This window comes from Botryllus schlosseri, chromosome 11 (genome assembly GCF_051294905.1).
Source record: "Botryllus schlosseri isolate E-star chromosome 11, Bs_hap1, whole genome shotgun sequence".
NCBI lineage: Eukaryota > Metazoa > Chordata > Ascidiacea > Stolidobranchia > Styelidae > Botryllus > Botryllus schlosseri.
The window spans coordinates 25,100,584-25,128,236 of record NC_137246.1 but is presented as its reverse complement, the minus strand read 5'-3'; the positions used below and the strand labels follow the sequence as shown (position 1 = coordinate 25,128,236).

General features: G+C 39.8%; 1 protein-coding gene and 2 long non-coding RNA genes across 3 annotated transcripts; all 3 read left to right on the top strand.

Annotated features, from left to right (window-relative positions):
- The first annotated feature begins 8,395 nt into the window (after positions 1-8,395).
- LOC145450414 (G-protein coupled receptor GRL101-like) lies at positions 8,396-27,041 on the top strand. The gene is made up of 11 exons (XM_080328940.1): positions 8,396-8,551; positions 8,890-8,985; positions 9,094-9,220; positions 10,466-10,608; positions 11,559-11,737; positions 11,794-11,919; positions 11,979-12,089; positions 16,863-17,084; positions 17,457-17,599; positions 20,899-21,066; positions 25,930-27,041. The coding sequence occupies exons 1-11, from the start codon at positions 8,519-8,521 to the stop codon at positions 25,968-25,970; spliced, it is 1,389 nt and encodes a 462-aa protein (XP_080185066.1). The 5' UTR covers positions 8,396-8,518; the 3' UTR covers positions 25,971-27,041.
- Positions 17,610-20,597, top strand: LOC145450452 (uncharacterized). The gene is made up of 2 exons (XR_013918490.1): positions 17,610-19,084; positions 19,253-20,597. It is a non-coding gene; the product is annotated as an uncharacterized LOC145450452 (long non-coding RNA).
- On the top strand, positions 21,073-25,326 carry LOC145450456 (uncharacterized). The gene is made up of 2 exons (XR_013918492.1): positions 21,073-21,860; positions 22,577-25,326. It is a non-coding gene; the product is annotated as an uncharacterized LOC145450456 (long non-coding RNA).
- Positions 27,042-27,653: the final 612 nt, after the last annotated feature.

The window sequence follows — 27,653 nt, the reverse complement described above, 5'->3', positions numbered from 1 at the left end:
GACTGACCCTCGTGATGATAGAGAAAAGCGTCTCGTCGAAACATTTCTTGGAAGATAGTGCTATTGGTTCGGTACCAACAGAGCTACCAGTAATGAATGAAGTCGTCTGACTGAGGCCTTCGGGGCCACCATGATAGGAAATATGCGAGCATAGAGGGCAAGAAAATCAAGCAAACGTGGAGTAAAGCCAATAATTGATACGAAAATTTTTAATTCCATGATGACATAGGCCAATTCTGACAAAAGAGCGTAAAATATTGATCAATTGATTGTTTGAATGCTGGTCATGGTCAAGGCCCAAGGGGGATGGGTGGAGCAGTTGCAGACGTGGACAATTTCAGTTGTTTTGCACATTCTCTTCAGCTATTTGTTAATGATGTGCTGAAGGCTCCAGGTGCACTGCCAGAAGAATATCAATATTAATATCAATATTTGGTGAAACCATTGAAGGAAAGATCCGCTGCAGTGGAGCGGTGGAACCGAAATGAAGAAAGATTTCCAATTCTTGCCGTGCCACTAACTATGGTACCAAGTGAAAGACTGCTCACTATGTTTAGTACTATATACATCACTTATGGAAGACCACAGAAGTTCATTCCTTCGAGAAAGAGCCGAGAAATTGTGCTTCGTGAACTGTAATCTGCAACTGCTGGATTGCTGCTTTTGATATATTTTTATAGCCCCTAGATCATTTATTTCATGTTCAAGCATATCAATGGCTGTAAAGTTGTTGAAATAAATGCTCTGAGTTGTTAAAATTGGGCCTTGAGCTAGATTCAATATCTTTTGAATATCGGCTGAACATATCGGGGTTATCGGTAAAGGTACTGGATATCGGTCTTATCGGTATCGGCTCAGAAATCCAATATCGGTCGGGCTCTAATCATGTTTAACATTGTTTCGAATCATGACAGCTAATAGATATTTTTCTAATTGACCGTGACTTTCTCATTACATAATAGCAACACATTAACAATGCAGCTCAGGAATGATCAATAAGAATATCGCCCTGAAGTATTAATGGCAAGATTTAAAGAGCTTCTTGGAGATACAGAACTTCAATATACAATTGAATAGTATATCCATATTGAAATGAAGCCGGATATTTTCGGCTGACACTCGTCAGGGGTAATCGTCAGCAACTAGTAGATAATTGGAAAGAACATCACCCCATCTAGAATGTTCTACAATGTTCTTTAATTGGCAATTTGACAATTAAAATGAGTTTGCACGGCTGCATAATATTTCATCTCATTCTGTTGATGTGAGTCATGAAGATGTAGCAGTAATGAAGCGAAACTGACTCGTAATTTCTCTATTTCTCGAATAACATAAAAATGCGGTTATCAATCATATTGCAAATTTCGAGGCTTCGCAGGCCCTCGGTTGAGAACCACTGGACTAACATATAAAGCAAACTATCATGTATGGAAATTGTGCCATACAAACTCGTTACATATGCAGCTGCCGACAGGAGCCTTATTTCTGGAGTCTTATATTCTCTGCATTACTTTTCATTCAGTGTGCACGCCTCTTCTTTACTTCGCCTAGGCTAAGGTGGGTGTCTGATCTTAAAGGCTACTCCAAGTTGTTTCGACACCTTCCTATCTTTTCATTGTATCGCAGTCTTGTGATGTTTTGAAACGATGAAAATATTAATAAACCTGATTGATTGATTGAGACCCTGATCATGTCATTAAAACTTTCAACTTCTACAGCTTACTTCAACGATAAATGCTTTCGATGTCTGGACGGCCTACTTGTCATTCCAAAACATCAGCTATGTGACGGACTTTTCCACTGCAAAGATCTCTCTGATGAATGTTTGTGTGGTAAAAACAGTGCAAAATCGAATACAACAGACATGTGCGATGAAATTTGCTTTGGTGAGCTATGAGCATTTATAGTCAGTTAATCATCAATTACAAGAAAACATTTATAGCTATGAGGGACACTCACGTATATTCTTGCACAAGATGCACATTGCACACAGAGATTGTCATGCATTTTCACATTTATAAATCGGTGGAAGTCTTCATTGCACCATTTCAAACTCAAACTATATTTACTGCATCTAAGACGGTGACTGCGCTTGCCACGGCAGACTGCAATGTATCCCAAACGCTGGTCGAAGGGGTACTTCCAATGAGCAGATCTGCCTTAAACCTCAGCAACTGTGCGACAACAGGTGAAATTCTAAGTTTCTGTTGATATGCTACATTTCCTACTACTCCACTAACTTCTAGTCTTGAGAATGGCGTCATACTAAATGCAAGAGGCTTTGTCAATGCCTCATGCAGCTTGAGATTCGAAATATCGTTTATTGATTCTTGCCATCGTTTGGCCCACAAGCTGTGAGTGTTTCGATTTCCATATTATTTCTCAGAAAGGAATGCGATGACGGTTCCGACGAAGATTTCTGCCCATTTCCTGACGAGTACATGACGTGTGACGAAGGAATGAAAAAGGTCCAGAAGATATATCAGTGTGACGGTGTCATTATATTTCTCAAGCATTACTACATAAATTGATATCGTTACAACCGCGACATTTTATATAGGTAAGGATGATTGCGATGATCATTCAGATGAATTTGGCTGCCATGAAGAAAAGTTCATTTGCGATTCTTATAACCCAAGTAACCCAACTGTGACTTGGACGCACGGTAACGGTGAGATTATGGCTACTGCAACGTATCAGTTTCTAGCGTACCCTGAAGAATGTAACTGCTGCATGCTTTGCGCTTCGGAACTTCATCATCGCATAAGACATCGGTTGGCCTAGAAGTCGAGTGTTCGGTATTTATAATAATTAGGGGTCATCGCACTGGCATAAAATGACCAATTACCTGACCATATATGTTGAAGCCTAAACTATATCACAACAACAATACTCCGTGGCTACTCTATCACAAATCGTATTTTGCTTTTCGATTAGGATGATCATCAATTGATAATGTAGTTGCATATTTCTAATTCTCTATTTCGCAGATGCATTTTTAATATTATATCCTAAGTCATTTAACTGTAGGCTGTGAAATGAATTGACTAACTTTCAAAATATAATTTCCGCAATCGGTTGTTATAGTGAACCTAAGCTTGATCGGGGGAATCAAATGCTGGTCGAAAATGTATTTGCTGAAGTTGTTGGCCAATATTGATGCTATGGAATTATTATTGCATTTGATGGTTCCAGTTGATACATTTTGTGATGCTTCGACAGTCAGCTTGTCTTCAGCATTGTGACATAATATGGTGTGAGTCGTCACTCGGTATCGGTAGTAGCATGTCAGTATGGCAGAGCAAATTTTCAAATGAGAGTTTTGAAAGTCGAAGCGGAGAAGGGTTTCATATGAACAGGACTTTAACATGCGTTCGTCGATACAAATGAACATACGAACACAGTTTCCGATCGGGCAGTTGCTCGTCTCCGCCCACGTGGAGGCTTAACTGGAATATAGTTAATATTCCCGAGGCTCGACGCGTACATTGGCGCTTGGGCGCGCAGTGCGGCAACGCAACTGAGCCCGGAGATGCTGGTGCGAGTCTGTTCTGTTCTTGCTAAGGGGCGGAAACTCTGCCAGTGCTCTAAATGTATAAGTGAAGAAATCCAACTGAGCGACGGGTGTAACTGGTAGCCCGTCGGATTATTCAGTATACCCAAGAAGTAGCTCAGGTTCCAAAAAGGATGGTGACGCCTGCTGTACATTAATATATTAGTTTCGGTAAATGCATAGGGTTCGAATTAGCAATATGATGTGACGTGACGTCATAGGTTCGTGTTCACGTTCGTGTTCACATAACCTTTCAAAAAAGGTTTGCATTCGCGTTGACCGTAAATCCAGATTTAATCACGGGACTTTTTGTCTTCGAGCCTAAGATTTTCATTCACCTTTCATGGACCCTTTCGAAGAGTCTGCGGACCCCCGAACGATTCACGGACCCAAATTTAAGAATTCTGCTTCACACACTTGCTTTGTCGCTTCATACAAACTTTTGTCAATTTTTTTGACATTTTTATCAAAAATTATCATAAAAATCTACATTTTCAAAAAGTCTTATTTTTGGCATTTTCGAAATTTTATTTTGGGTAGTTTGGCCAAGAATAATCATGCCTGTCTATAGTGCTTGAGATCTTGGTCAATTTACAGATTAATACATGGCTAGTACAGAACACCCCGCAATTTTTTGCTAACATGAATGTTGTTTATATAGTCATATATCCTGTATTGATTCAGTGTATGGTGCCGAAGTACAGTTGGTATGCTTAGAAGATTGATACTATGCTGGTTCTGATCATGTTAATGCGGAAATGAAAATCGATTTCCGTAGCCAGTTAGCAGGTCTATTGATTATAGTTTGCAAAAATCGTTGCTGGAAGTCCGAAAGACCAATTTGTCATTATATTTCAAAAGGTTGGAATGCTTCTGATTCATGGCCAAAGATTAATAGAAGTAAGTACGAACAAAATGAATTATCATTGCTGGTTATTAAAATTAGAATTGTGATCGACTTGTTTGCATGTATGTATAATCGGGGCCTACGGTATAGGCCCCGGTATAATATTTGAATATGTTAATATAAATACGGTGCTATATACCAGTGTTAGGACAAGTAACTACCTTCGTGTCACAAGTCATCTCGAGTCATTGCACATTTTGACTTGAGTCGATTCAAGTCAATCGATTTTCAAAGGTGACTCGAGTCAAGTCACTCGATTTTGGAGGGGACTCGAATCAAGTCACGAGTCAAGTCACGAGTCAAGTAAAGTTGAATTTGCGAAGTACGAGGAATGATTAAAAGTCATTGCATTTTGCTTGCTGTTTTAAATACAGATTGAGTACCCATTTATTCCAAATCGGGGAACGAAGATACACGCAGAATAGGCGTTGTATTGCCCAGGCATACGTAGAACTGATAAACTGTGCAAGTAGCGGTATATCCCAGTCTTTTATCATCAACTATAATACGGCATAGAATACGAAACCTCAGAATCTTGACGCCAATTTATATGATGCAAATCCACAATCCACCTAAACAACTACTACTAATTTACTCGGTAAAAAGGCTCGGTAAAACGCACATTCTTTGATTGATTCATTGCTCTCACAGCTCACACCAGCGTATCGCTAACAAGCCGAACACTATACAAGATAAAGCGATTTAGTCGACACCGATTACTTGAAATTGACTCGGAAATTTGGCCTCGAGTCACGAGTCAATCCACATTTCTGAAACGTCCAGTCAAGTCATGACTTCAGTCAACACTGCTATATGCACCTGGATCAAGCTCCCTTGATATCTTTTCAGACAAATTTGTAATTCGACTGCCTATCCACTATACGCGCATGAAGGATTATCGTATTTTATTATCTCCCTGTACATTGATGATTCTACATCTGTAACTGATGAACTTATCTTCAGCGTCGTTGCAAGATGATTACAAGAATCAATTTGGCATGGAATGGAGCATGCTATTCCATCCTTACTACGCGGATGCTTGCGATGGTATACCGACTTGCGACGATATATCAGACGAATGTGGTTCGAATACAAGGAGGGAAGACTGTCCCAAAAATTACACGTTTTGCCAAAACAAGGGAAAGTATGACTGCCTCTCCTATATTCCTCCGTTTCATATACCCTGAATTGGTACAGACTACAGCAGTGGTTCCGAAACGGTGGGGAATTTCGGGATTTCTGGTGGGAAATATTGACTCACTTTTGAAAAAATCTCTACAGTAATATTCTCCTTTATTAAATGTCGTTTTGAAATGCCGACCGAATATTTCATAGCTCATTTGCAATTCAGCGATTCATATTATCAGTGCCTCCAATTAGCGAGAATCGCCTGGATAGCGACACGCGACCTCCAGAAATGTTTTTATTCATTTGTGCACCATCATGGGTCACGAAACGTAGTGGTGGAAAAATTCTGATTCGTTGTAATAAGAGCTCATATTGCTGAACATGTATTCAAGGGAGATCGTGGACTCGCTAATTGATAGCACATCCTGACTCGGTACCAATGAGATTACATATGTTATTTCAAGTTATTTTAGTATCGTGCGAAAACGTAGTTTACGGCGGCTTATATATATATATATCGTCAACATCAAGAAGTTTATCTGACCCATGTATTATTCGGCATTTACGTAGGTATTTGGAAAGTTTTCAACCCCTCCTATTTTTCTGTTGGCTGCGCGCCGGGGTAGATACATATATTTACGGAGGTGCGTTTACGGTTTCCAGTTCACTTCTGCGTTAATTTTATTGTGTGCTGATCAATTCCGGGGATCTTAACTACTACTAAGAAAAGTCTGGCAAAATTATTGGAGCTAGCACTTTAAAGGGTAGATATGGATATAGAGATTTTAGGTGGGAATGAAGGCTCCGAATAAATCGGAAGTGGGGAATTAGGATAAAAAGGTTGGGAACCACTGGACTACAGAGTCGTGCACCCAAATTGCATTTTTGTGGTCAATCGGCAGTGTTCATCTTAATCATCCCAACATTATGTATCTTGCGATAACTGCTTCATTTAAACAGGACCGTAACTTTCGAACCCCGAACCCCTTAGTTGGGAGGGGAGCTCGATTGGAGCCCAAGATTATTTCGTGAATTACCATAAATTGTAGACTTTTTTTAATACTGATGCAACTTTTACAAATTTTCGCGCTACACGATTTAAAGTTGCCATTTATCTTGATTATTGGGTCCCCTCCCCCACCCCAAGAAAAATACGCATGATTTATGGAAATGGGCAACGGTCATTACCGCGCCACGACACACCATGACGTATGAAGTTTCAAGCCATGTAACATGCGACTCTGAGAAGTGTGCCAGAACGATCGGCAGCGAGAAAACCTTGGTCAAAAACCTTGGCTGGCGCCGAATGCCCCTGTCCTGGCAATCTGAACCCCACAAAACAGAGAAAAACTATTTATCATCTGTGAAGAAATACCAATTTGAAATCGCGTGCGTCTTTCAGTTTAGTACGTTTGGGCGATTTCAAAATCTTTTGTCATCATAACAGACAGAGGTCACGAAATTCAAAATCTTTTGTCATCATAACAGACAGAGGTCACGAAATAACATCCTGTAACGAAGTTATTATACCAACGGGTCCACCCGAATATGCTTGCTTTATCACCTGATGGGGGCCCAAGACCAACGTATTTTTTTGGGCTGGGGCTAACGTGCTGTTTCGGCCCTGCTTTTAAATAACATCCGCAACCTAAAGCTCATCTGTTTGAAACAAGTTCAAATATTTTAGATGTGATGGATTAGACTATTATCTGGTAGGAGGGGAGATATGCGATGGCATCCCGACCTGCAACAAGACAAATCCTGAAGCCTCACAGGATGAAATGAATTGTCCGGGAAGGTAAGCTTAACCTGTCAGCATAAGCTGTTGTATCACTTTTATCTTGGCTCTGATTGGTTGTTCTTTTCATTAGTCAATATTACATGAACCGGAGTAGACTTCGGGTCGTTTTTACTTGATCTCTCCTTTATTTAGATCGCAAATACCTCGTGACTTACATCTTGCGCATTACAATAACCAGAATCCTGTTTTATCGCACAACATGTCTATTTTCAGGTTTTATTGCAATGACCTTGCGAGTGCAACTCTCCCTATCCATATACCCAAGAACCATCGCTGTGATCTTCATATAGTGAGTAATAAGTAGATTATAACACCAGGTGTTGCCAATTGTGAGTGTCAAGGACTCCAATCCTTTATATTACGATGGAAGGTCCAATGGGGTAAGGTTGAAACTCACTTATTTGATATTGTAATTTTAATCCTAAATATTCTTAGTTGGAGTTGTCAATATAGCCCCATATCATTAATAACTTGCACGATTAACCGCTCTGCCCGGCCTAACCATCCTCCGTTCCATTGATTTGTTCTCCAATATATTTTAGCAATTGTGATTGTTTTTCTAAATGTACTTCACAGTCCAACTATATATGGCGTGTCAAACATACGGTACGAGACGCAATGCGGAGTAAATGAATACATAATTGTATTATCCTGCACATTGCTATCGAAAGCAAATGTCGAGCATGCTCAGTGTTCATACATGTCACATATTCATTGTCTCCGACGACACTGTCGCGTCGTACCTCTAGTCACCATTAGTAAGAAGTTACTCCCAAACTCACGCCAAACTCCGAGAAGGTGGAAGATTCAAACGCTCAGATCACAATTTTCAGGAAAAAGGGACCAAAATGTAGTTATTCATATATACGGAAAGCAAATGCTAGACAATTGCAAATGGGTAAATTCCCGTGTATAGCGAAATACCCTTTCATTTTCTGTCATAAGATCAAAAATCTACTTCATTAAGCGTCTAATTACTCATCTAATACATTACTATATAGATAAATTGAAATGTCATTTCCTATGGATATGGTTTCGATTTGGTACCCCAAACTTCATTACGCACACCACTTCACGGGACGTAACACCACAGCGATCACAATTTCACTACTGGCCTTACCTGCAACCCATGCCGGCCAAGATGGGCGTATCGTCACAAACCATATGTATGAATTGAGCGCACCTCGTAACCTCCGCGGAACCAGACCTGGACAACTAGATAATCGTATTTGTCTTATTTCACTAAGTTAGAGCGAAATGACAGTAATCTAATTCTAATCTCATTTGGAAAAGCTGAAAATTTTCTAGTTGTCCAAGTCTTGCGCGAAACCTCAGGGAATGGTACACCGGTTAAAAGCCACTGCTCTCAACTCTTGATACGGGAAATATTCAATCGGAAAATGACCAAAATAGAATTCACTGAAACGATAAAGGATTTGTTTTAGAAATTAAAAAAATATATGGAAAATGCCATGTCCATCAGATTCCTCTGACTTCCAGGAATGCCATGACATGAGTGATGAGGTGAACTGTTCGAGAGACACTCATTTTTACTGTGACGACGAAGGATCAACACTGTTCGTCCCAATGAGCCAGGTTGGTGGAGATCATGATGTATGAATTGTAGTCTTGCACGTTGCCGGCCTACACCAGCTGACGATAATGTATGTTTCATTTCTAACAGGTGTTCTTTCTTATATTTAGAAATGTGACAAACATGTCGATTGCATGGGCGCCAGAGATGAATGTGATGGTTGCATACAGGATATATTTTCTTCCGACGAAAAGCTGATTTCCTCGCGAATACTTGCTGCATTTTTGTGGATATTTGGTAAGTTGTCACATGCCGATATCGATATATGGCGATGTGTGAAATCAGTAGGGATTGTGTGAACGTGAGGTTCATGTTCGCGTTCGGTGCGTGAACCTCGGAAATCTATAGGTTCGCCTTCGCAAGCTAACCTTGGTCGGTTTCGCCCTGTGAACCTTTTTCATTTATATTTCAATTTGGTTCACGTCCATACAACATCTTTGGTTGAAACTCCTGCCATCTAAACCTCGGCCCGCACTCTTCATGGTGTGGGCAGAGCGAACAGGAATCCACCACTAAGCGAGCATAGGCTACATCTTGCCTTTTTCAAAAGTTTTGTTTGCATTGTTAGAAAAATTAGCTCGGAATATTGAGCTTTCCGTTCGTGAATATTTCACAATTCTCTGCTGTGAGCTTGACCCGCAACAACAATTATTTTCCGCAGGCGCAGAACAGTCCTGCGCTTGCTTCTGAAGTCACCACCTCCCTCAGCTCTACCAGAAAATATGACCTCGTGGACTGAGAGAGGATGACAAATAAATAGCAACATTATAGGCCAATTTCAATCCTGAATAGCAATTTTTTTGTTAGGGGGAGGCTGACGAAGTGCTGTTTTAGCGCTGGGCGTACGGGGTCCATCCTGATCTGATATGTTTATTCTATCATAACAAATCAATCCGCCCAGGCTGTTGGCTACTGTATAACTTAATTTCGAGGCAATATCCGTAGGAAGAAGGCTATAGACACCGTTATTTCACTCCGATCTATATCAATGTAGCAATGTAGTCCGAAGCCTTAGAATACATTGTCTGGTCTAGCCTATAGACCGTTAAGACGTAAGCTTATAGTCCCACGCTGTGTTATTTTTAGCATTTCGGGAACCAAATGGCGAAACCGCCGAAACGTAATTATCTAGCCAATTTCAAGACTGAGTAGCTGCACCTGCATTTGTACAGTGTACAATTGTACATGCTTTCATTTTGACACGCTGGCGCGACCTATGTGAGCAACCATAGCCATCCAACGTTGTGCAGCCTGGTTTTACTGAGCCTCCATAGCTTGTCAAAAATAGAGTGACCGTAAACGAGGTAATTAGAGCTTACGTTGCCGAATTACACCGGACCAATCACTCCCGAACTTTCTATTCGATTTTCGTCGATTGCGGATGTGTATATTGTATAGTCTTCATTTATTGTCTGTATCATATCACTTTATTCTTCTGTCGCCGTAAAGCATTTCTTTAATTTTATTCAACGTCTTTTTCAGGATTTATATCAACATTGGGAAATGTGGCAGTTATTTGTCACCAGATCTCATCGATTAGAAAAAAGAATGCCGAACGATGCCAGGTTACCCTCACAAACCGAACACTGATCCTGAACCTTGCATTTGCGGATCTTCTAATGGGGGTAACCTGAAATTTTATGATGAATGAGCATTTCACGTATCCGTGCTATCTTTATGTTTTATACGTGTTGTACCATGTAATATGAGTATGATGCCAGGAAATATATCATACAATTGATTCTCCTTTGACAACACTTTTCAGCGACTAAAGCATCGATATTGGGGTTAGCTAAACACGGAACTAGCTGGAAATCTATCTCCTCGTAAGGCCTAATCTTGTGGGGAAGCCCCAAGTCGTTTTCTAAGCGTCGCGGTCTAGGCAGTGTCTGGGTCGTTGCACGTCAAGTCAATATGCCCATATGTCCATGTCCATTAATATCAGCTAATTCCCCCTCTATGGCATGCCATTACCATCAAGCTCCCTTGTGAGGAATAATGATATTGGGCACAGGAGAATAGCTTATTTTGAACAACAACAACAACAATATTTTAAAATGAAATCTATTTCAGCATTACAGAATGCTTTACTAAGCGTTCTTCCGGGCCGCAAAATATGATCTCGCGGGTCGCGTGTTGGTGACCCCTGATATAGACACAGAGTTAGAAGGCTTCATATATAGTGGCTCTGAACCGGGGACGCAGTACGCCTCCCCGCACTAGAAGATATGCTACACTTACATGCAGAATTCAAATCATAATTTAGAAGGCTGGTAATTGATTCTAATTTTGACGTAATATGGGTGAAAAATTAATTAAATGGTTTACCACTTCTACAATATACGTATCGGTAGCATATTTGTTTGAGACGTATGAGTCAATACCTTAATGAACATGACTTAGCAGACTTCAGAATTAGGGACATGACAGAAGGGTGCCAATAGCCTAATTTCTTACCTCGTTTTAACCGATATTTTCTTCCTCTTGTTTCATCCGGTTCAGTGATGTCATGACGTAGCCTAGGGTACATGCGCATTCCGTCCAACCACTAAGTTTTACGTTGATCCTTTGGTAGATATACCTGCTGTCCCTCGGAATTAAAGACGCCGCTGTTACGAAATACTGCCAGGCAGACTTGGCATGGCGGAGCAGTGCCACCTGCGCAGGCTTGGGCGTGATTGCTGTCATAGGAACCGAAACTTCCGTCTTCATTCTGCTCATAATGACGTCACATAGACTACATGCAGTCTACCGGTAAAGATGTGTATCTCTAGCTGTGTGTCGTCAGTTTAGTATTCATGCTGTTTCAGGCCTCTTGTCATGAAGAAATACTCTACCGTTATCGCGTCAATAATGTTTGCATGGGTCGTTTCGATTATTCTGGCCACAGTTCCACTTGCGCCATCTGCCGTGGAATACTTTCAGTCGTGCGTTTGGTGAGTCGGATACTAGCGTCGCATTTTTGTGGGCTGCGTTGACTTTTTATACTTACCAGGTTTGCTAGCAATCCGTTTTTCGGAGTTGCCTGTAAGAAGGATATGACTGCTTTCACGAAAAAGCTTGTGGCGCTGACTGGCCCCGAAAGTAATTTCAGCAGAGCAGTGGGGTATGGCATTTTCTTTCACATCTGGGAATTCTTTTCGATGAGGCTTAATGTTTCATGAGTCAATGAGTCATATCCGAAACTGCCTTGATGATTTTAAGATCCATAGTTACGAGTAATCAGCAAAGTTGCTTTGGTATTCATGACGTTCCGACTACTATGGTCAATTGGTCATTTACATCTGGACGATATTCCTCATCATGATTCCTAAACTGTCAACTTGTAGCAGGCCCACTTTCATTCTAAGCTTTTTGCGAGACACATGGTTGGATTACATGCAAGACTGTAACTGCCGCACCCCAAACTCCCCAATTCGGGGGGAGGCGATCTCGAAGGAGGTCAAAAATTATTTCGTGAATTAACATAAATTACTGAGCATTTTTTCGCAAATTTATGCAACGTTTTCAAGTGTACATCTTTTTTGTTTAGTACATTTGGGCGATTTCAATATTTTTGACGCAGCAGACAGTAGGTAACGAAATAACATCATGTAACGCAGTCATTATAACAACCGGTCCGCCCGAATATCTTTAATTATTATTTACTGGCCCTACATTTTCCAAGACACCTAACTCAGCTCTGCCGGTAAATCTGATTACGTGAGCAGAGATACGATAAAAAATGATATCAAGATATATGCAATCTTCGATCATGAATTGTAGAAATTTTGGGCGATACAACCTGACTCACTAAACTTTACAACAAATCTCGCTGAGAAGTAACGGTAGAAAGTTATAGCGTTATGGGGGGTCTGGGAGGAGAAGCCCTTACCCAGAAATTTGGTTTGTCACCATATGGGGGCCAAAGACCAACGTTTGGAGGGGGCCGACGATGTGCTGTTTCGATCCTGAATAGTTACATGGCGAGGAGAAGCCTCAATAAAGTTCCAACACTCCGTCGGACTCGAACTCGCTACCCATCGGTGGTTTTGTTGTATTCATCGTATTTTTCGACTGCAAAGGTCCTTTACGCAAACACCCATACCCACTGTTGTTGCAGCTGTGCTGCCGTATGTGAACTTTTGGTCAATATTCGCTATTTCGGTGAAGCTAGTGCAGCGATAGATTTATGTTGAGATCGTTGGTTATGAATCATTACACTGGTCAACAAATTGGAAAAAATGGCAGAATATGTGAGATCCGTTTCTGGGGTTTTCGAGGTTCTGATTACGAAGATAACGTTATTTTTGCCAGATTGACTCTTGTTCAGAAGATACTTTTATCCCCAAAAGAGCCCAAAATTGCTGTATTCACGCTTGAATAATTCACTTGATTGGAAGAAAATCGTAATTGTTTCTAATTTCATACTGCGCATAAATAGATAACACTGGTCTACACGATTTTTGCGCCAATATTCCTTTGGATAATTTGTACCTACTTTGTAGTACTCGGGACGCTGAATCCGAATCTGGCGTTATTTTTGTTCTATCACGTCACGTTTTGGAGATACTATATATTTCGATTTTTACAAATTTTTCAGGGTACTCAAGTAGATAAAACTTATACTTGCACTACTTGCTGAAGTTGATATGTCTCCAAACTACTTCCACTTCTACCTGAACAGTATTTTGGATAAACTATTCACTTTTGCAATCTGGATTTTGAAAGTAGTTTAGAGAAAAGATTGCCACACTCTCATGAGTTTCATTCTCTTTCGCGTTGCGTGATATAGCCCCTGAAGCATATGGTATCTGAATATCTTTCCGAATATTCTACCAATGTGTACTGTGTAGTGTCATTATAGACACTTTGCGTTAGCCGAGAAGATACATCTTGCGATTTCGTATGTAGCCGCCTCCGACTAACTGCTGAAAGTATGCGACCGCCCTCCCGACCATATATACTTGGACTTACTGACTTTAGTACTTCGGAGACCTTTCGTTTCATCTTCCACTTGAAGTAGCCCACTTTTGATAGGTCTTGGAAATTAGTACTTCTACTTGTAATTGAGTAGAAATGTAACGCGTTACTTGTTCTACTTGAGTAGCAACGCCGATCAATTACTTTGGTTCATAAAAAAGTATTACGGCAAATCAGAAACCGCAAAAAATGTATAAGCTTTTGATTTTTGTTACTGGCGTTTATTCATGCGAAACACAAACACAAAGCCCGGGAACCATTCAGTAACATGACAAGAAATTTACCAATGCTCATCTCTTGCCCAGTTCCAGCATATAAAACATCTTATTTGGTGTAGGCCACAGTATGTCCTATGTCGAGACGGATCGACTATCCTAGAACCGATGTATATTTATTTGTATTGTGAAGTACCACGAACATGCACTTCAGGTATCGTGCTGAACTGTTAGCAAGCAGTCTCAATTCATGGTTGTCTATAATTGACAATGCAAGAAGAAGACCTTTATATCATGGCAATAAACCATAAGAAAAACAGTTCAGAAACAGCTTTCATCGATTCCGATAAAATGTCACAATATATGGAAACTAGAGAAAAACTAGCACGATAAGTACAGGCGGAGATAAATGATGATAAATTCTTCCAAGTTATCGTGATAAGCACTTTTTCCCCTGGATAAACAGAGATCATGTGTCTTACTGTTTCAAAACAAGCTTATATAGCCCCATATTTGAGTCATGTGCCCGAGTGAAAAATTCTCTTCCACATGATATACTAGCAATATATTATAATTTGCGAACTTTTACGTTTTACGAAAGAGCAGCGTACTGTCACAGAATGCAATGATCGATTAAGTCAGCAGGACAGATACTAAATGACGCTACCAATCACAATCTTGACGGAAGAGTGTTACATAAAGGTGATAACTGCTAGCGACTAAAAATATAATTTTATGGACCGAAAAGAGGTCCTGATTGAAAAAAAAGATTGAAAACCACTGGATTGGAGTTCACAAAAAACTCAGTTATTCTGTTCTGTAACAACCCAGGTTTCATCATTACGAATGATTTCAATAACAATATTTGATCTAATGCTGTTGTACGCTCATCGTAATGTCACTAAAGAAAGCCTAAATTTGATTGTTTATGAAAATTAGAAAAATACATACCGAGAAAATTTGACGTGATAGAGAAATTCTGAGCACATAATCAGATTCAGCAACCTAAAATTAGCCTTCATCAACCATTAAAATTTTCTGGGCAAAAGTGTTTGGAAATTTGTAGACCAGTGTAGTTTTATGGGTCGAAAACAGCTCCTGATTGAAAAAAAGATAGAAAACCACTGGATTGGAGTTCACAGAAAACTCTTTCATTCTGTACTACCACCACCCAAGTTTCATAATAGATAATTTCAATGACAGAACTTGATGTGTTGCTGCTGTACGCTAGCCGTAATGTCACTAACGAAATCCGGAATTTGATTATAAAATGAGAAAAATTCATACCGAAAAAATCTGATGTCATAGAGAAATTCTGAGCACAGTATCGGATTTAGCAACCTAAAATTGACCTAAATTATTATTATTAGCATTTTTGGCGCAAAAAGATATTCTTGAAGTTTGTAGACCAGAGTAATTGACTATGAAGAACCCTCATGTTGTTCTCACTCATTCTATCAATATTAATATGACCTGATGCGAAATATTTGTTTGTTAAAAAAGCAGTTTGTCAAGCCTACAAATTGTACTTTTGCACAAGTGAAATACATATACTTCTGTATCAATTCGTCATTCTATCAAGATTAAGGAGAACTATGAAGCTATAAAATTTGTCCTTGAAAAGCGTAACTACAATACTCATATGCGTCTCATTTCTTTTGACTTGGGCATGGATTATTTTCTGCTGAGTCCCCAAAGTCGGTACACCTAGGATCCCAATCAAACGAGAAGCCTAAATATTTGATAGATTTTAGATTCGAATACGGATGGAAGATTCCAATTTCGTATTAGTAAGGAGTTAACTGCATGGAATTTCTTTCAAGATGTAGTAAATACAACTTTTTAGATGATCACAAAGCATCCAACTACAAACAGTTGGTCGGAAAATTTGTATCTGCATATGGAAAACTTGGAACAAACATGAGCATGGAAGTTCACTTCCTGTTCAGTCATCCTGATGTATTTCCTAGCCATCTTATTGATTAGCAAGGGGAGAGGTTCCACCAAGACATCAAAACAACAACAAAAAATATCAGGGTAGATGAGATGATTGCTTACAGGCGAAAATCGTACAAAAACAATTGTACTTTAAAATAAATTTAAATTAATATCTTCCAACTGATTATTACAAGTTACAATAGGTGGTTGACGTAAAACTGATTGAATTAATACCACGTTTTTTGAGTATCTAGGTAAATACTTATATACATGACTGGAGTTTATTTATGCACAATTGCACGATCCGTGAAAGTCTGTGACTATGATAAATCTAATACCCCTAAATATAGTTCTGTTGCTGTGATTTGATCTAAAAGAGTCTTCTCTGTGTATAAATAACAAGTAGATCGAATTTTTAAACTTCATAGTACGACTGAGCAGATTTTCTATCGATCCATTTACCGTGAAAATATGGAAGATTTCGGTCAAAATAGCCCCATGTGTTATCTCCAAAACAATACCCAATATGAAAAAACTAAGGTCATATCCGGAATCAGCGCCCCTCAGAACCCCCAAAACCCCTCTTACTTTGTCCGCCTAAAATATGTCTCGACCAGTTTTATCGATCATCTAATCCCGCACTTATCCAATATACTATCGTAACCCTTTCGACACGAGCTGGATAATATCTGAAAACGCGTGTAGGTCTACATCTACTCTACATGGATATTCTATGATGATTTGTGTGTTTGCTTTGTATATAGGTCTTCATATACGTGGGATTCGATGCTGCAAGCCCAGGCTGTACTGAACAGTTCAAACGTCCCCGAAATGTATTTCGGATATTACTCGGAACACGGTGTGTGTCTTCCTCGATTTTTTCCCGTTCAGGAAGTCGGCTATTCCTGGGAGTATTCTTTGTTCCTGATTTTGCTCAATTTCGGTGCTTTCATATACATCATGGTCGGATACATAGGGATTTTCAGGTGAGTAAATAGACATGAAATCTGTAAACGACTGTTATAGTCTAATACGGTTAGCCTATGAGTCTTACTAATACGGAAGTTCCTATTACTTTTACAAACTATGGGATCGCAAAACACCATATGCCCGCGAGACAAAACGGCTTCAAGATTTGTGGACTCAGAGTGTATCTATATTCATTCTGCAGCTTAATTATCAAAACATTAGTAAAATTGTGCATATGGAGTTATATTCAACGACGGCGCTTTCGTGACTTCATTACTTTGTTCGTCGCAAGATAGATTCATACGAAAAGTGCCCGTTTGTAATTACCACCGTCATACACACCATAGAAGCCTCTCGGCCCTGAATTTGCTTTCCACTTTTCGAAATAGAAAAGCCACGTATAGAAGAGTCGAACGTTGGAACACGAAGGAGATAAAGTCTCGTTCCGTCCAGAATAAAGTCACTCGGATAATAATCACGGACTTTATTTGCTGGGTGCCGATCTGCATCATGGCTTTTATAACAGTAAGCGGTGCGTAATCTTTTCATTGTCTGGAACTTGTCGAATTCATATTGAAACCCTTGCACAACTGGGGAAAGGATTACTGTAATTGTGCAGTGTGCACGTGTAAGTCCGAGGCGCACCCACGAATTCGTTCGGAGAAATCGTGTGACAACTGAAAAACAAGCGACCGACTATTATTACTCACGTGTATTATTGCGCAGCTCGCAGCTGCTAGAGTGATATTAATCAGGGTTGCTTCAGCCACCGTCCAGCAATTCGCAAGTTTTGAACTGTTTGACTTTAGCCAGTGGTTCGGCTAAAATCTACCTGATTGCATTTCAAAGTAAGCTATATATATAAAAGTACATTAAAACATGAAGACAATCTTTGAAACATGATTATCAGAAAAAAACAAAAAAGATTTTAATGAATATATACTGCAAATCGGTTTGACTGCTGTTTTATTTCTAAGACCAGTTAGAAAATGCGAGGCTCAGCCACGGAAATTGCCTCGCAACATCGTATAATGCGAATTGCTGAATTGCAAATGAGCAAATGAATATTAGAGACAGAATCGGTATTTTGAAACCAGGTGATTTCAATCTCGAAACCCATAGCCTCCCCTGCGTGCGCCACTCCACGTACCGCCTCCACATGCAGTCACAATTTGATCACTAATAGGGCAGGGAAAAATCGTGTACCTGAGTGATTTGATTATAGATCACGTATTATGCTTCGAGTCGATTCGAGTAATCGAGTATTACTCATTATGACGTCATAACAGAATGCTCAAATATGTACCTTTTATGCCATCATAAAGAATAAATGCTTGCTATCTATCACACTAAAGATGCTTTGGTATTTTTTCGACCCTTTCGGGAATGAGCTATTTCCAGTTACATTCGTAGCTTTATACCAAGGGTCGGCAACCTACGGCCCGCGGGCCGGATCCGGCCTGCCAAGCGAAATCGTCCGGCCCGCGACATCATAATTAGTTATCACAAAAATACGGCCCGCCGTTTTATAATGAGTACCAATCTGCAGTGCATCACTGCTTGGAAAGAATGCGGCATTGCTATGATATAAGTAGCCTACATCGTATTAGTCTATTGCTACGCCATAAAACGAAGGTCGTTGAAATAAGAGATGGAGATTGTCTGTAGAGTAGCCTATATCAGTACTTATCAATCGGGTGTATCTCGCAACCGAAGGTGTACCACACTTTTTAACGGGTTTACCACTCTGATGGGGTGTGACAATAAAGGTGTCCTTCCTCTGCTTGCTGGAATCAATCAATCAATCAATCAATCGTTGGGTTATATTTTTCATCTGAACAAGTCACACACAATGTGCAATGCGATAAGACACAATGCGATGTCATGAACAGATAGGAGGATGTCGAACGACACGCAGTTGCGATCCTATTATTCTAACATCCACCTCGGCCTAGAGTGCCCGATGTCACAGTTCTTTTCGATGTTGACATTTTTGAAGCCGCGGCCCTTTCTACTAGTTCTTTCCATTCCTAGGTAGTGCTTTCTTTCTTCTCTCGGGTCTTTTGATGAGCTTTTTTTCTCGCCGTAAGTACGGCGACCGCGGGGGAAGAGGAGCCCAGATAAACCTCTGACGGGAATCGAACCGGGCCGCCAGGTTGGTAGGCACTTATCGTCACCGCTATAGGCTATGTCCCCCGCCAAAAACGCTTGAAACATCTCAGACGCAATGACAAAATCTCAAACTTACACTGTTTAATTATAGATAACTAGCCTCCGTAGGTTAGTTATTTATAGTTAAATTCATCAGAAGGCATTGTGCGCCAAGACAACAAACCTGAATAGTGTTTTGGCCACAATCATGAAAACTGTTTTTATGATTTGGTCTCACAAACTGAATCACCAACCTTTACGCCAGATAATATTAGAAGCAGAGGAATAAAATGGCGATGTCCTGTATATCTGCTATGTTCGCGCATTAAGTCGAGCAGCTATACTGGCACGAATGACGAACTGAGAAATGAAATAGCAACTCTCCTCGAAAATACAAATATCGCTCATAATCTTGTAATCGAAAATGGTTATCTAATCTTGCTTTCTTTGTACATTTAACGTCACATCTGAACAAATTGGATTTGCAACTTCGGGGAAAACAGCTGAATACATGAGATGTTGAGGCGCATTCGAAACAAATCTGCGACCCTAAGAATGTCAACAATACAAAGAAATTATGCTCACGTTCCTATACTGGATGAGAGAAAACCTAGTACCAACACTACATTTGTAACTGTGATACGAAATTTAATTGCTGAATATTCACCCGCATTTCCTAAATTCCTTCTCTACAAAATAAATTCCGACTATTCAGTACTCCGTTTAATGTGGACGCCAATACCATTGCCTGAAAATTCAAATGGGCCGTTTTGAAATGCGATGCAGTTGAATTGAATGACAAATTTCATACAAAGAGCATATTGATGCATGAGTTTACAAAGAGTACGTTCTTGAAATTGGTCTTTATCCTAGCTTGACCAACAATGCAAAAGAAATTGCATCGATTTTTGGTAGCACGTACGCATGTTAACAATAGTTATCAACAATGAAATTCACGAAGAGCAAGCTAAGATCTCTATTTCGGGCGCCCATTTAAAATACGGTCTGATTCTTGCTTCATCTGACTTTGTTACCAGAAGTTGAAAACCTTTCTCAAAGGAAGCTGCGTCAATTATCACATTTATTCTGCGTTGTTGAAGTGTAAATAAATGTGTTTTGTTAATGGTATGATTGAGATTGCAGCAATGTAGGATGATATACCGAAGTGAGCATAAAATATAGTATTAAGAAAAATTCCGGCCCGCGAAAAAGTTGTACACGCGAAATTTGGCCCGTGACTACCAAAAGGTTGCCGACCCCTGCTTCATACTATATGTTGCGTATGTCACGATACGACCAATCAAGGTTTCAAGGCTTCAAAAGTGAAAATTAGTATCGAAACTAAAATTCTCATTGATAAATTACCTTTCAGTGGCGAGGAGCGTATAATTTCAGTACTCGAAAAAGTGGTGTTTCACTACTCGACTCCAATCATTAAAATTAATACTCTATTCGAGTACTCGAAACATCGTGCCTAGCCCTAATCACTAATTCCCGGAGTCAATAATAGACAAGCGGGGTGCATCTTTGCGAATCTCATGAGTCGGATGTGTGTCTTGAACAACGCCCAAGCCCCGAGACTGGATCAGCGAACCCCGTGAGCTCCTTTAACCTCTGGTTAATGACCACTGCTTTGGGAACTATAAATAGAAAGATCTTTAAACTCTACTTTCGTGCCAGGTTTTCCGATCGGAGACATCGCGTATGTCATTACAGCAATCATTCTGCTCCCGATAAACAGTGCCATCAACCCATTCCTCTACTCGCCCATTATTGACATAGCGATGAAAAGATTCAGGCGTATGCAGACGAGGGTTTACAAAAGAGGTTTCAACATGGTGAAGAGTGGTAAGGCCTGTATTATTACAGCAACATACTGTTTTGTGGACATTTCCCTGGCTGTCGTTAGCCGACCCGGAACTCGCAAGTAGGGCTGTGCAAAATCGAGTACCCGGGTGATTCGATTCTGCATCCCGTATTCTGCTTCGATTCGTTTCAATTAATGGAGTATCACTCAATATGACGTCATAACCGAACGTCGTATGTCAAATATGTATCTTTCATGTCACCCAAAGAATAGAATATAATGCCTGTTATCCACCCCATTAAAGATTCTTTGGTATCTTTTCGACCATACCGATTTCATTACACATGGTGACGATGTTGTGGCAATATCATGACTTCAGAAATGTGTTATTCCCTGTAACGTTCGTAGCTTTGTACTATATGTATTGTATGCTACGGTACGGTCAGTCAAAGTTTCAAGGCTTCAACAGTGAAAATAGTATCGAAAATATAATGCTCGTTGATAAATTAACTTTCAGTTGCGTGGAGCGTATAATTTCAGTACTCGAAAAATCGTCTTTTACTGCTCGACTGGAATCCTTAAAATTAATGCTCGATTCAGATTTGAGTACTCGAATCATTATGCCCAGCCCTACTCGCAAGCTGCATGCGGCTTTGTATGAAAGTTTCATTACGTGCACGATGCATATTTTATTGCGCGCTTTCTTGTTGTTTAAGCTTCAAATGCTACTCTCGTTACACGCACAAGCACGTTGGACGAAAGTAACGACAATTTCACAGTTGACACAAACTCGAGTTTGATCCGCTATGTACCAAATGACAAACACCTTAGGACAGTGGTTCCCAACCTTTTTCGTATCGTGCCCCCCTTGGCCGATATTTGAGCTAAAATTCCCCCCCTATGAAAAAATTGCCTGTGCCCAAAACTGTGCTTTTTAACGCGCAACCATTTGTTGACTGAGCAATTAATGGCCAAACATATTCAGATATGTCCAAACTATGGCGAATGCGGACCGCACTATCTTTGGTAAAGTACAGCCAAATTTGACCTGTTTTTGACCGGTCGGGTAGCTGCTGACGAAAAAAAAATCACCAAGTCCGCTTGCTATGGGCTTGAGTCGAATCGATGGATTTGGTATGCTTTTCACGTTAGCCGTTGGCCTAAAAGTTGAACAATTTCACTAGCGTCCTTGTGCTGAATTCGGCTTGACGTTTTCCTGCTTAGCAGCAATTTGATCGAGAGGCTGTCGCGGACCCAACGAAATTGTCTCGTGAGCCTCACTTTATCAGGGGTGTAATATCTACGGAAGACATTTGAACATACACCTAGCTTGAAATCCGCCAAAGAAACATACAATTGTAAAGAACTAAATTCTACTTAACAGTTCTATACCATAAAAATCTAAAAACCTTGAGAACCCAGTGTATCTTCCGATACATTGCCAAAGCCAGATTCCCCCTAAAAAAATTGGGCCAGATTCCCCCCTAAAAATTCCAAAATTCCCCCCAAGGGGGGAATTCCCCCCTGGTTGGGAACCACTGCCTTAGGAAGATTATCCTTCCCGCGATAATGAACGTGCCTGACATGTTAATTTTTCCATCCTTTGTGGAATTTTGTTCTTGCCACGAAGCAATACATTTGAGTTTATTGATTTACCTTCCCGCGATAATGAACTTGCCTGACATGTTAATTTTTCCATCCTTTGTGGAATTTTGTTCTCGCCACGAAGCAAGACATTTGACTTTATTGATTTATGGATATGGCGAACAAAACCACTTGCGTTGTAGTCGTCAATCAAAAAATAATCCATAACAACAACATCGGATCCCTCTATATGAGTTTAGCATTGGACCGGGCTTATACCCTGAAGTACAGACCTGTTTTAGAAATTGTTCTTAGCAATATTTTCTTCTACGCAAAAGTATGAAAAAAAGTAAATGAGAACGAATTGCCAACAAGGAGGACATTTAGGCGTCCTCGGAGGATATTTTCAATTCCCTGAAAAAAGGATGACGTATGGTAACCCTACCTATACTCCGTTGAATACAATTGTTTTACTACCGCCGATTATTCACATATTTATTGAAAATAAGACAATTTGTGAATATCTTGTCATCTTTTGCTAAATTAATCGATTGTCTTGTGTTGGTGACCAAATTAATAAGCCTGTGATGCAAATTACTTTCGTTGTTATTCGCACCATAACATGATTTAATTAATTATTTAAAATAATAATAATTAATCTGACAGAGTCGGGCTTGAAGTTTTTCATATTTTGGATGCCCATTTTTATTGACTTAGACCAGGGGCGGCCGACCCGTGACCCGCGAGAAGATTTTGAATGGCCCGCGAGGTAATTTGCGAAAGTAGTTATATATTCAAAAATGGATTGCCCAGATTTTGAACTTGCAAGTCCAACCAAATATTTGATTAGTGTTGCTACAACATTTTGGATGTTGATAACTAAAATATCGGTTCCGACGCATTGGCAGATCCATGGGTACATTACAATAAAGTAGAATATTTTGCGGTGGACTTATCTAAAGTAATTTTTTTTTCACGCTTCGCGCAATATGTTATCACTCGATTTCTTGCTTTTAATATTGTTACCCCCTCCTGAAAATGAAAAAATACCACCTAATATACCAGATTGAGTCAAACTATATTCGCAATTGTGAGAGAAAATGTCTTCCAATATGCGACCTTACGTTTGCGCTCGCAGAAAGACCGCCGACGATGAAGCTTAGGCACAAAATGTTTGACGCATGTTGGCGAACTGTTCGATATCGATATGTCCCGGCGCCGATTAGCCGTGTCCTTGCAAACTGAGCCCAGCGATATGCAGCAGACCCGCAATATACTCAAGTAACGATATTATTGACCTATGAAAAATTTTCGCGCCTTGCGCACCTAGTGGCCCGCACAATGGTTCGTCAATGGCATGTGGCCCTTTGGCCGAAAAGGCCATACAGAATCAGAAAATAATAGTTTAAACTCATGGAGATGTTTTATGTTATAGAGAGATAGAGAAAATGCACTGTTCGAAATAAATATGAAAGTTGCAATGGGAAAGTACTTAATTTTGATGATCACAACACAGCCAAGGCAAAAATCTTCATTGTTCAATTTTCAAGTCCATTACTGAAGCTATTATGTGTGTGTCACTGAGATTAACGCTGGCCAGAGTCAAATGAAAACTATATGATCGCGAGATGACATGGTGCGATTTCATGTGTGTCCATAAGGTTTGTTCAAAAATTACTTTTTTAAAAATCTTACTGGCTATCCCATGAAATTGTTCGGTTGCCAAGAAAAATGATTCATGGCAAATTTGGCTCAATTCCGATCCTCAGAAGCGAAATCATCGGAGTATAAAATTTTGGATTTGAAATAAATTGTATTTACGGTGAGAAATTCTGCCATTTAGCTATAGCTATATGAACGTGAAATAATGCATATTTACATGCCTTTATTTTTATAATTGACTTGAATCAAGAATATTGCCGTATTTTTTAAATTAAATCGACACATATTCTGTTGAAATATAACAAATTTTCGGCATAGCTAAATGATACAATATTCTCTTGCCTGCCTAGTGCCTAAGACCTGACTTGGTCTACTACGCGACATCAAGAATATGATTGTATTTCGGGCAACTGCTTCAGCGTACGAATGGTCCGATTACTGCGCACGCTGTTCATACCCGCAACATGACGCAATGTTGCTTTCAGTTGTTATCCTCCGAAATTCTTTGCTTACAAGCGGTGTAGTCTGATGGTGTAATCTATGTCGTTGTCGATCCGGTGTCGGCGCTATAGCACAGATAACGAATCTGATCAGTTATTTACTAATGCTGAAGTTGCATTCTTTCGGTGCAATCTCCATACGATTTGATGAAATGCGTGTATATGATCAGTAGGACAAGTTTTTGTTGCAGTCAAATCCGTGGAAAGTTGCATTTATTTTTCACAAAAGTTGCACTAAAATGTCGCATTTATGGACAAGTTCCTTGAAATTATTAGGATATGATATACTAGAATCGATCCTTATTCAATGCACTGTAGCAAAACCGACTGTTGGCGACTTCAACAAAATCAATAGCCTGAAAAAACTGACCCAGTCAAAACATAATTTTCGGACGTCTAGCCTAAATGTACGTCAAATCAGAAAAGACCTCAAATTTAAACGACAGTGAAATAATCAAGACATCTGTTTACTTATAGTGCCAAATATTTCCAGTAAAAAGTTAGTCGCAAGAAAAATTGAAAAAAGTTGCAAATAATTTGATGACAGATCGAAAATGTTACAAAAAGTTGCATGAAAAAAATGGAGAAAAGTTGTAAAAAGTTGCAATATAAGAATCCTCCAAACAGCTTAAAACAGCATACTACATAACTTCTGAGTATGTAGGAAGTTCCCGGAAGCTGTAGAAAAAAGTTGCAAAAATTGCAAAAACTCGCCCTAATGATCTGTGCTAATTGTATGACATGTCATGTGCATGTAAAATATTCGATTCGCAGCGATTAAAGTTGAAATTTCTGTCGTTCGTCTGATAACATCACGTTCCAGAAATGTTAAATTTTGTAACACTATGGCGAAAAGAGTCTGTAGTCACACCCAAAGGACCGAAAAGGATGTTACACGAAAACACAACCCAACTCAGATTTATATCACCGTCATAAATCCCGCGTGCCTCTGTGCACAACTTCCTACGTCACTATTTGCATGCATAATTTGGATTACAATGTTGTACTCGATTTATACCTCGGTATAAGTCCAAGGTAGGTTCTGGTTTCGTGTGGCATGGGTGTATATTCACACCCGTATATCAGGGGTGGTATACACGGGTGGAAATAACACTCTTCGCTAAGTGTGTGACCACAGAGTGCTTTTTTAATTAACAGAAGACGTGTCGAATCCAAACCACGAAGAGAGCAACTTTTGACGGCTCTATACAGTGGAAACATTTTTGTTGGGAGGAGTTGGACATGTCGTCAGCGTACAGCGGCAGATTTAATTTGAATACATTCGTGTTGATTCATAACCGAAAATACTACTTACCGCCTATTAATATCAGTAAATGCATCTCACTAAGATGGGGGACTTGTGCTGAAGGCTACACAACACCGAATCCCAAAAGAATTGATATTGCACCAACCCTGAACCTCATTTTCGTCACCATTTCTCCAATACTGCAGCTAGACTGTTCTGTTCTCTCTCTCTAGGGTAGCTGCTCATATCTAGAGAATTGATGCTTTCAATTTCAGTACTATTCCCTCCGACAAAAGTATAGTATGCTATTAATAAGAAATATAGCGTACGCTACAGAGATGAGTCCAGTGTTTTTCGCAATTGTGAGATAAGAGTCGCTTTAAGCCGTTGCTGTACTTTAGTCCAGGAGTTTGACAACTGCTCGTGCGGGACTATCACACTCCGATATTTCGGTGCTGGCCGTAAATTTTGCCTCGGAACACCCCAAGACCTGTGCCGTTTCAGTGTACCTGTGATCACTGACCAAGTAACCTGAATTGCCAAAGAGGTAAATATACATTTGACCCCTAAAACACAGCACGTTTGGCAAGCGTTGCTGAATCTGCATCCCTCGGTGCTGGCCTGCTCTCAATTCGATGTGTTTCCTATTCTTTCAACCACCCTGTGGCCTTGCTGAATGTCACTGCATAAGAAAATGTATGCTACTTATATCGAAGATCTAGCGGACTTGCGAGCACAACATCCTTATTGCTCTCCAATTTATCAAATCTTTCTGAGCATATTGATCTCTTCTGTCGATGGTCCAGTAGCATTCTGTTATGTTCGTGCATTTACGTTTTAGTGTCGTACAACTCTTTCTTTCTATAGGATTAGTAATTACAGCCAATCATTATTTCCTCGTGTGTCGTGCTTGTATTTATACCCTATGTTCTGTTGTCTCGTGGTCTTTCGTTTAACTGCACTATGGATCGTGTCGCCTGTCTTAAAGTTATTCGGCTGTTAATATACTGATTTCATATTGCAACCTCGTCGTATTGAGTTATTGTTCAAACAAGATCAAGAACATAACACATTCGTCTTGTGGTAACATCTTCGGCACTGAGATGCCTGGAATTGCGCATTTAGTAGATGAGTCACCATGGCTTACTTGAATATTGACCTCTTCTATTCGAAGAAGAATTTCAATTAATTTTCAAACTAATTTTCAATTTTTGAAATCTATTTGATCTAAAATATCGGCCGCAAAATCGACCTTCAAAGGCCGATATCGATAATCGGGAAAGTCTCAAATATCGGCCTCGATAATCGGCCAGGTTGATAACACTGGCCAACAAAATGAAGTAAAAAAATTGGCAGAACATCTGAGAGCCGTTTCAGGGGTTTTCGAGGTTGCTGATTACGAATATCACATTATAGTTTTGCCTGATTGGCTCTTGTTCAAAATATATTTATGTCCCTAAAAAGCCCAAAATTGCTGTAGGCCTATTTACCCTTGGATATTTCACTTGGTAGGAAGAAAATTGTAGTTGTTTCTAATTTTATACTGCGCATAAATAGATAATTGACAATGTGGAACCCTCATTTCGTTCTCAGTCATTCTATGAATATTAACATGACCTGATACGCAATACGTCAA

Bases quoted from the DNA above. Each gene is read 5' to 3' on its own strand.
- LOC145450414 (XM_080328940.1), top strand. From the start codon at position 8,519: ATGCCGGCCAAGATGGGCGTATCGTCACAAACC. The intron at 11,920-11,978 runs GTGAGTCGGATA...TATACTTACCAG, and splicing joins TACTTTCAGTCGTGCGTTTG to GTTTGCTAGCAATCCGTTTT. The intron at 21,067-25,929 runs GTAAGGCCTGTA...TTTAATTAACAG, and splicing joins TTTCAACATGGTGAAGAGTG to AAGACGTGTCGAATCCAAAC.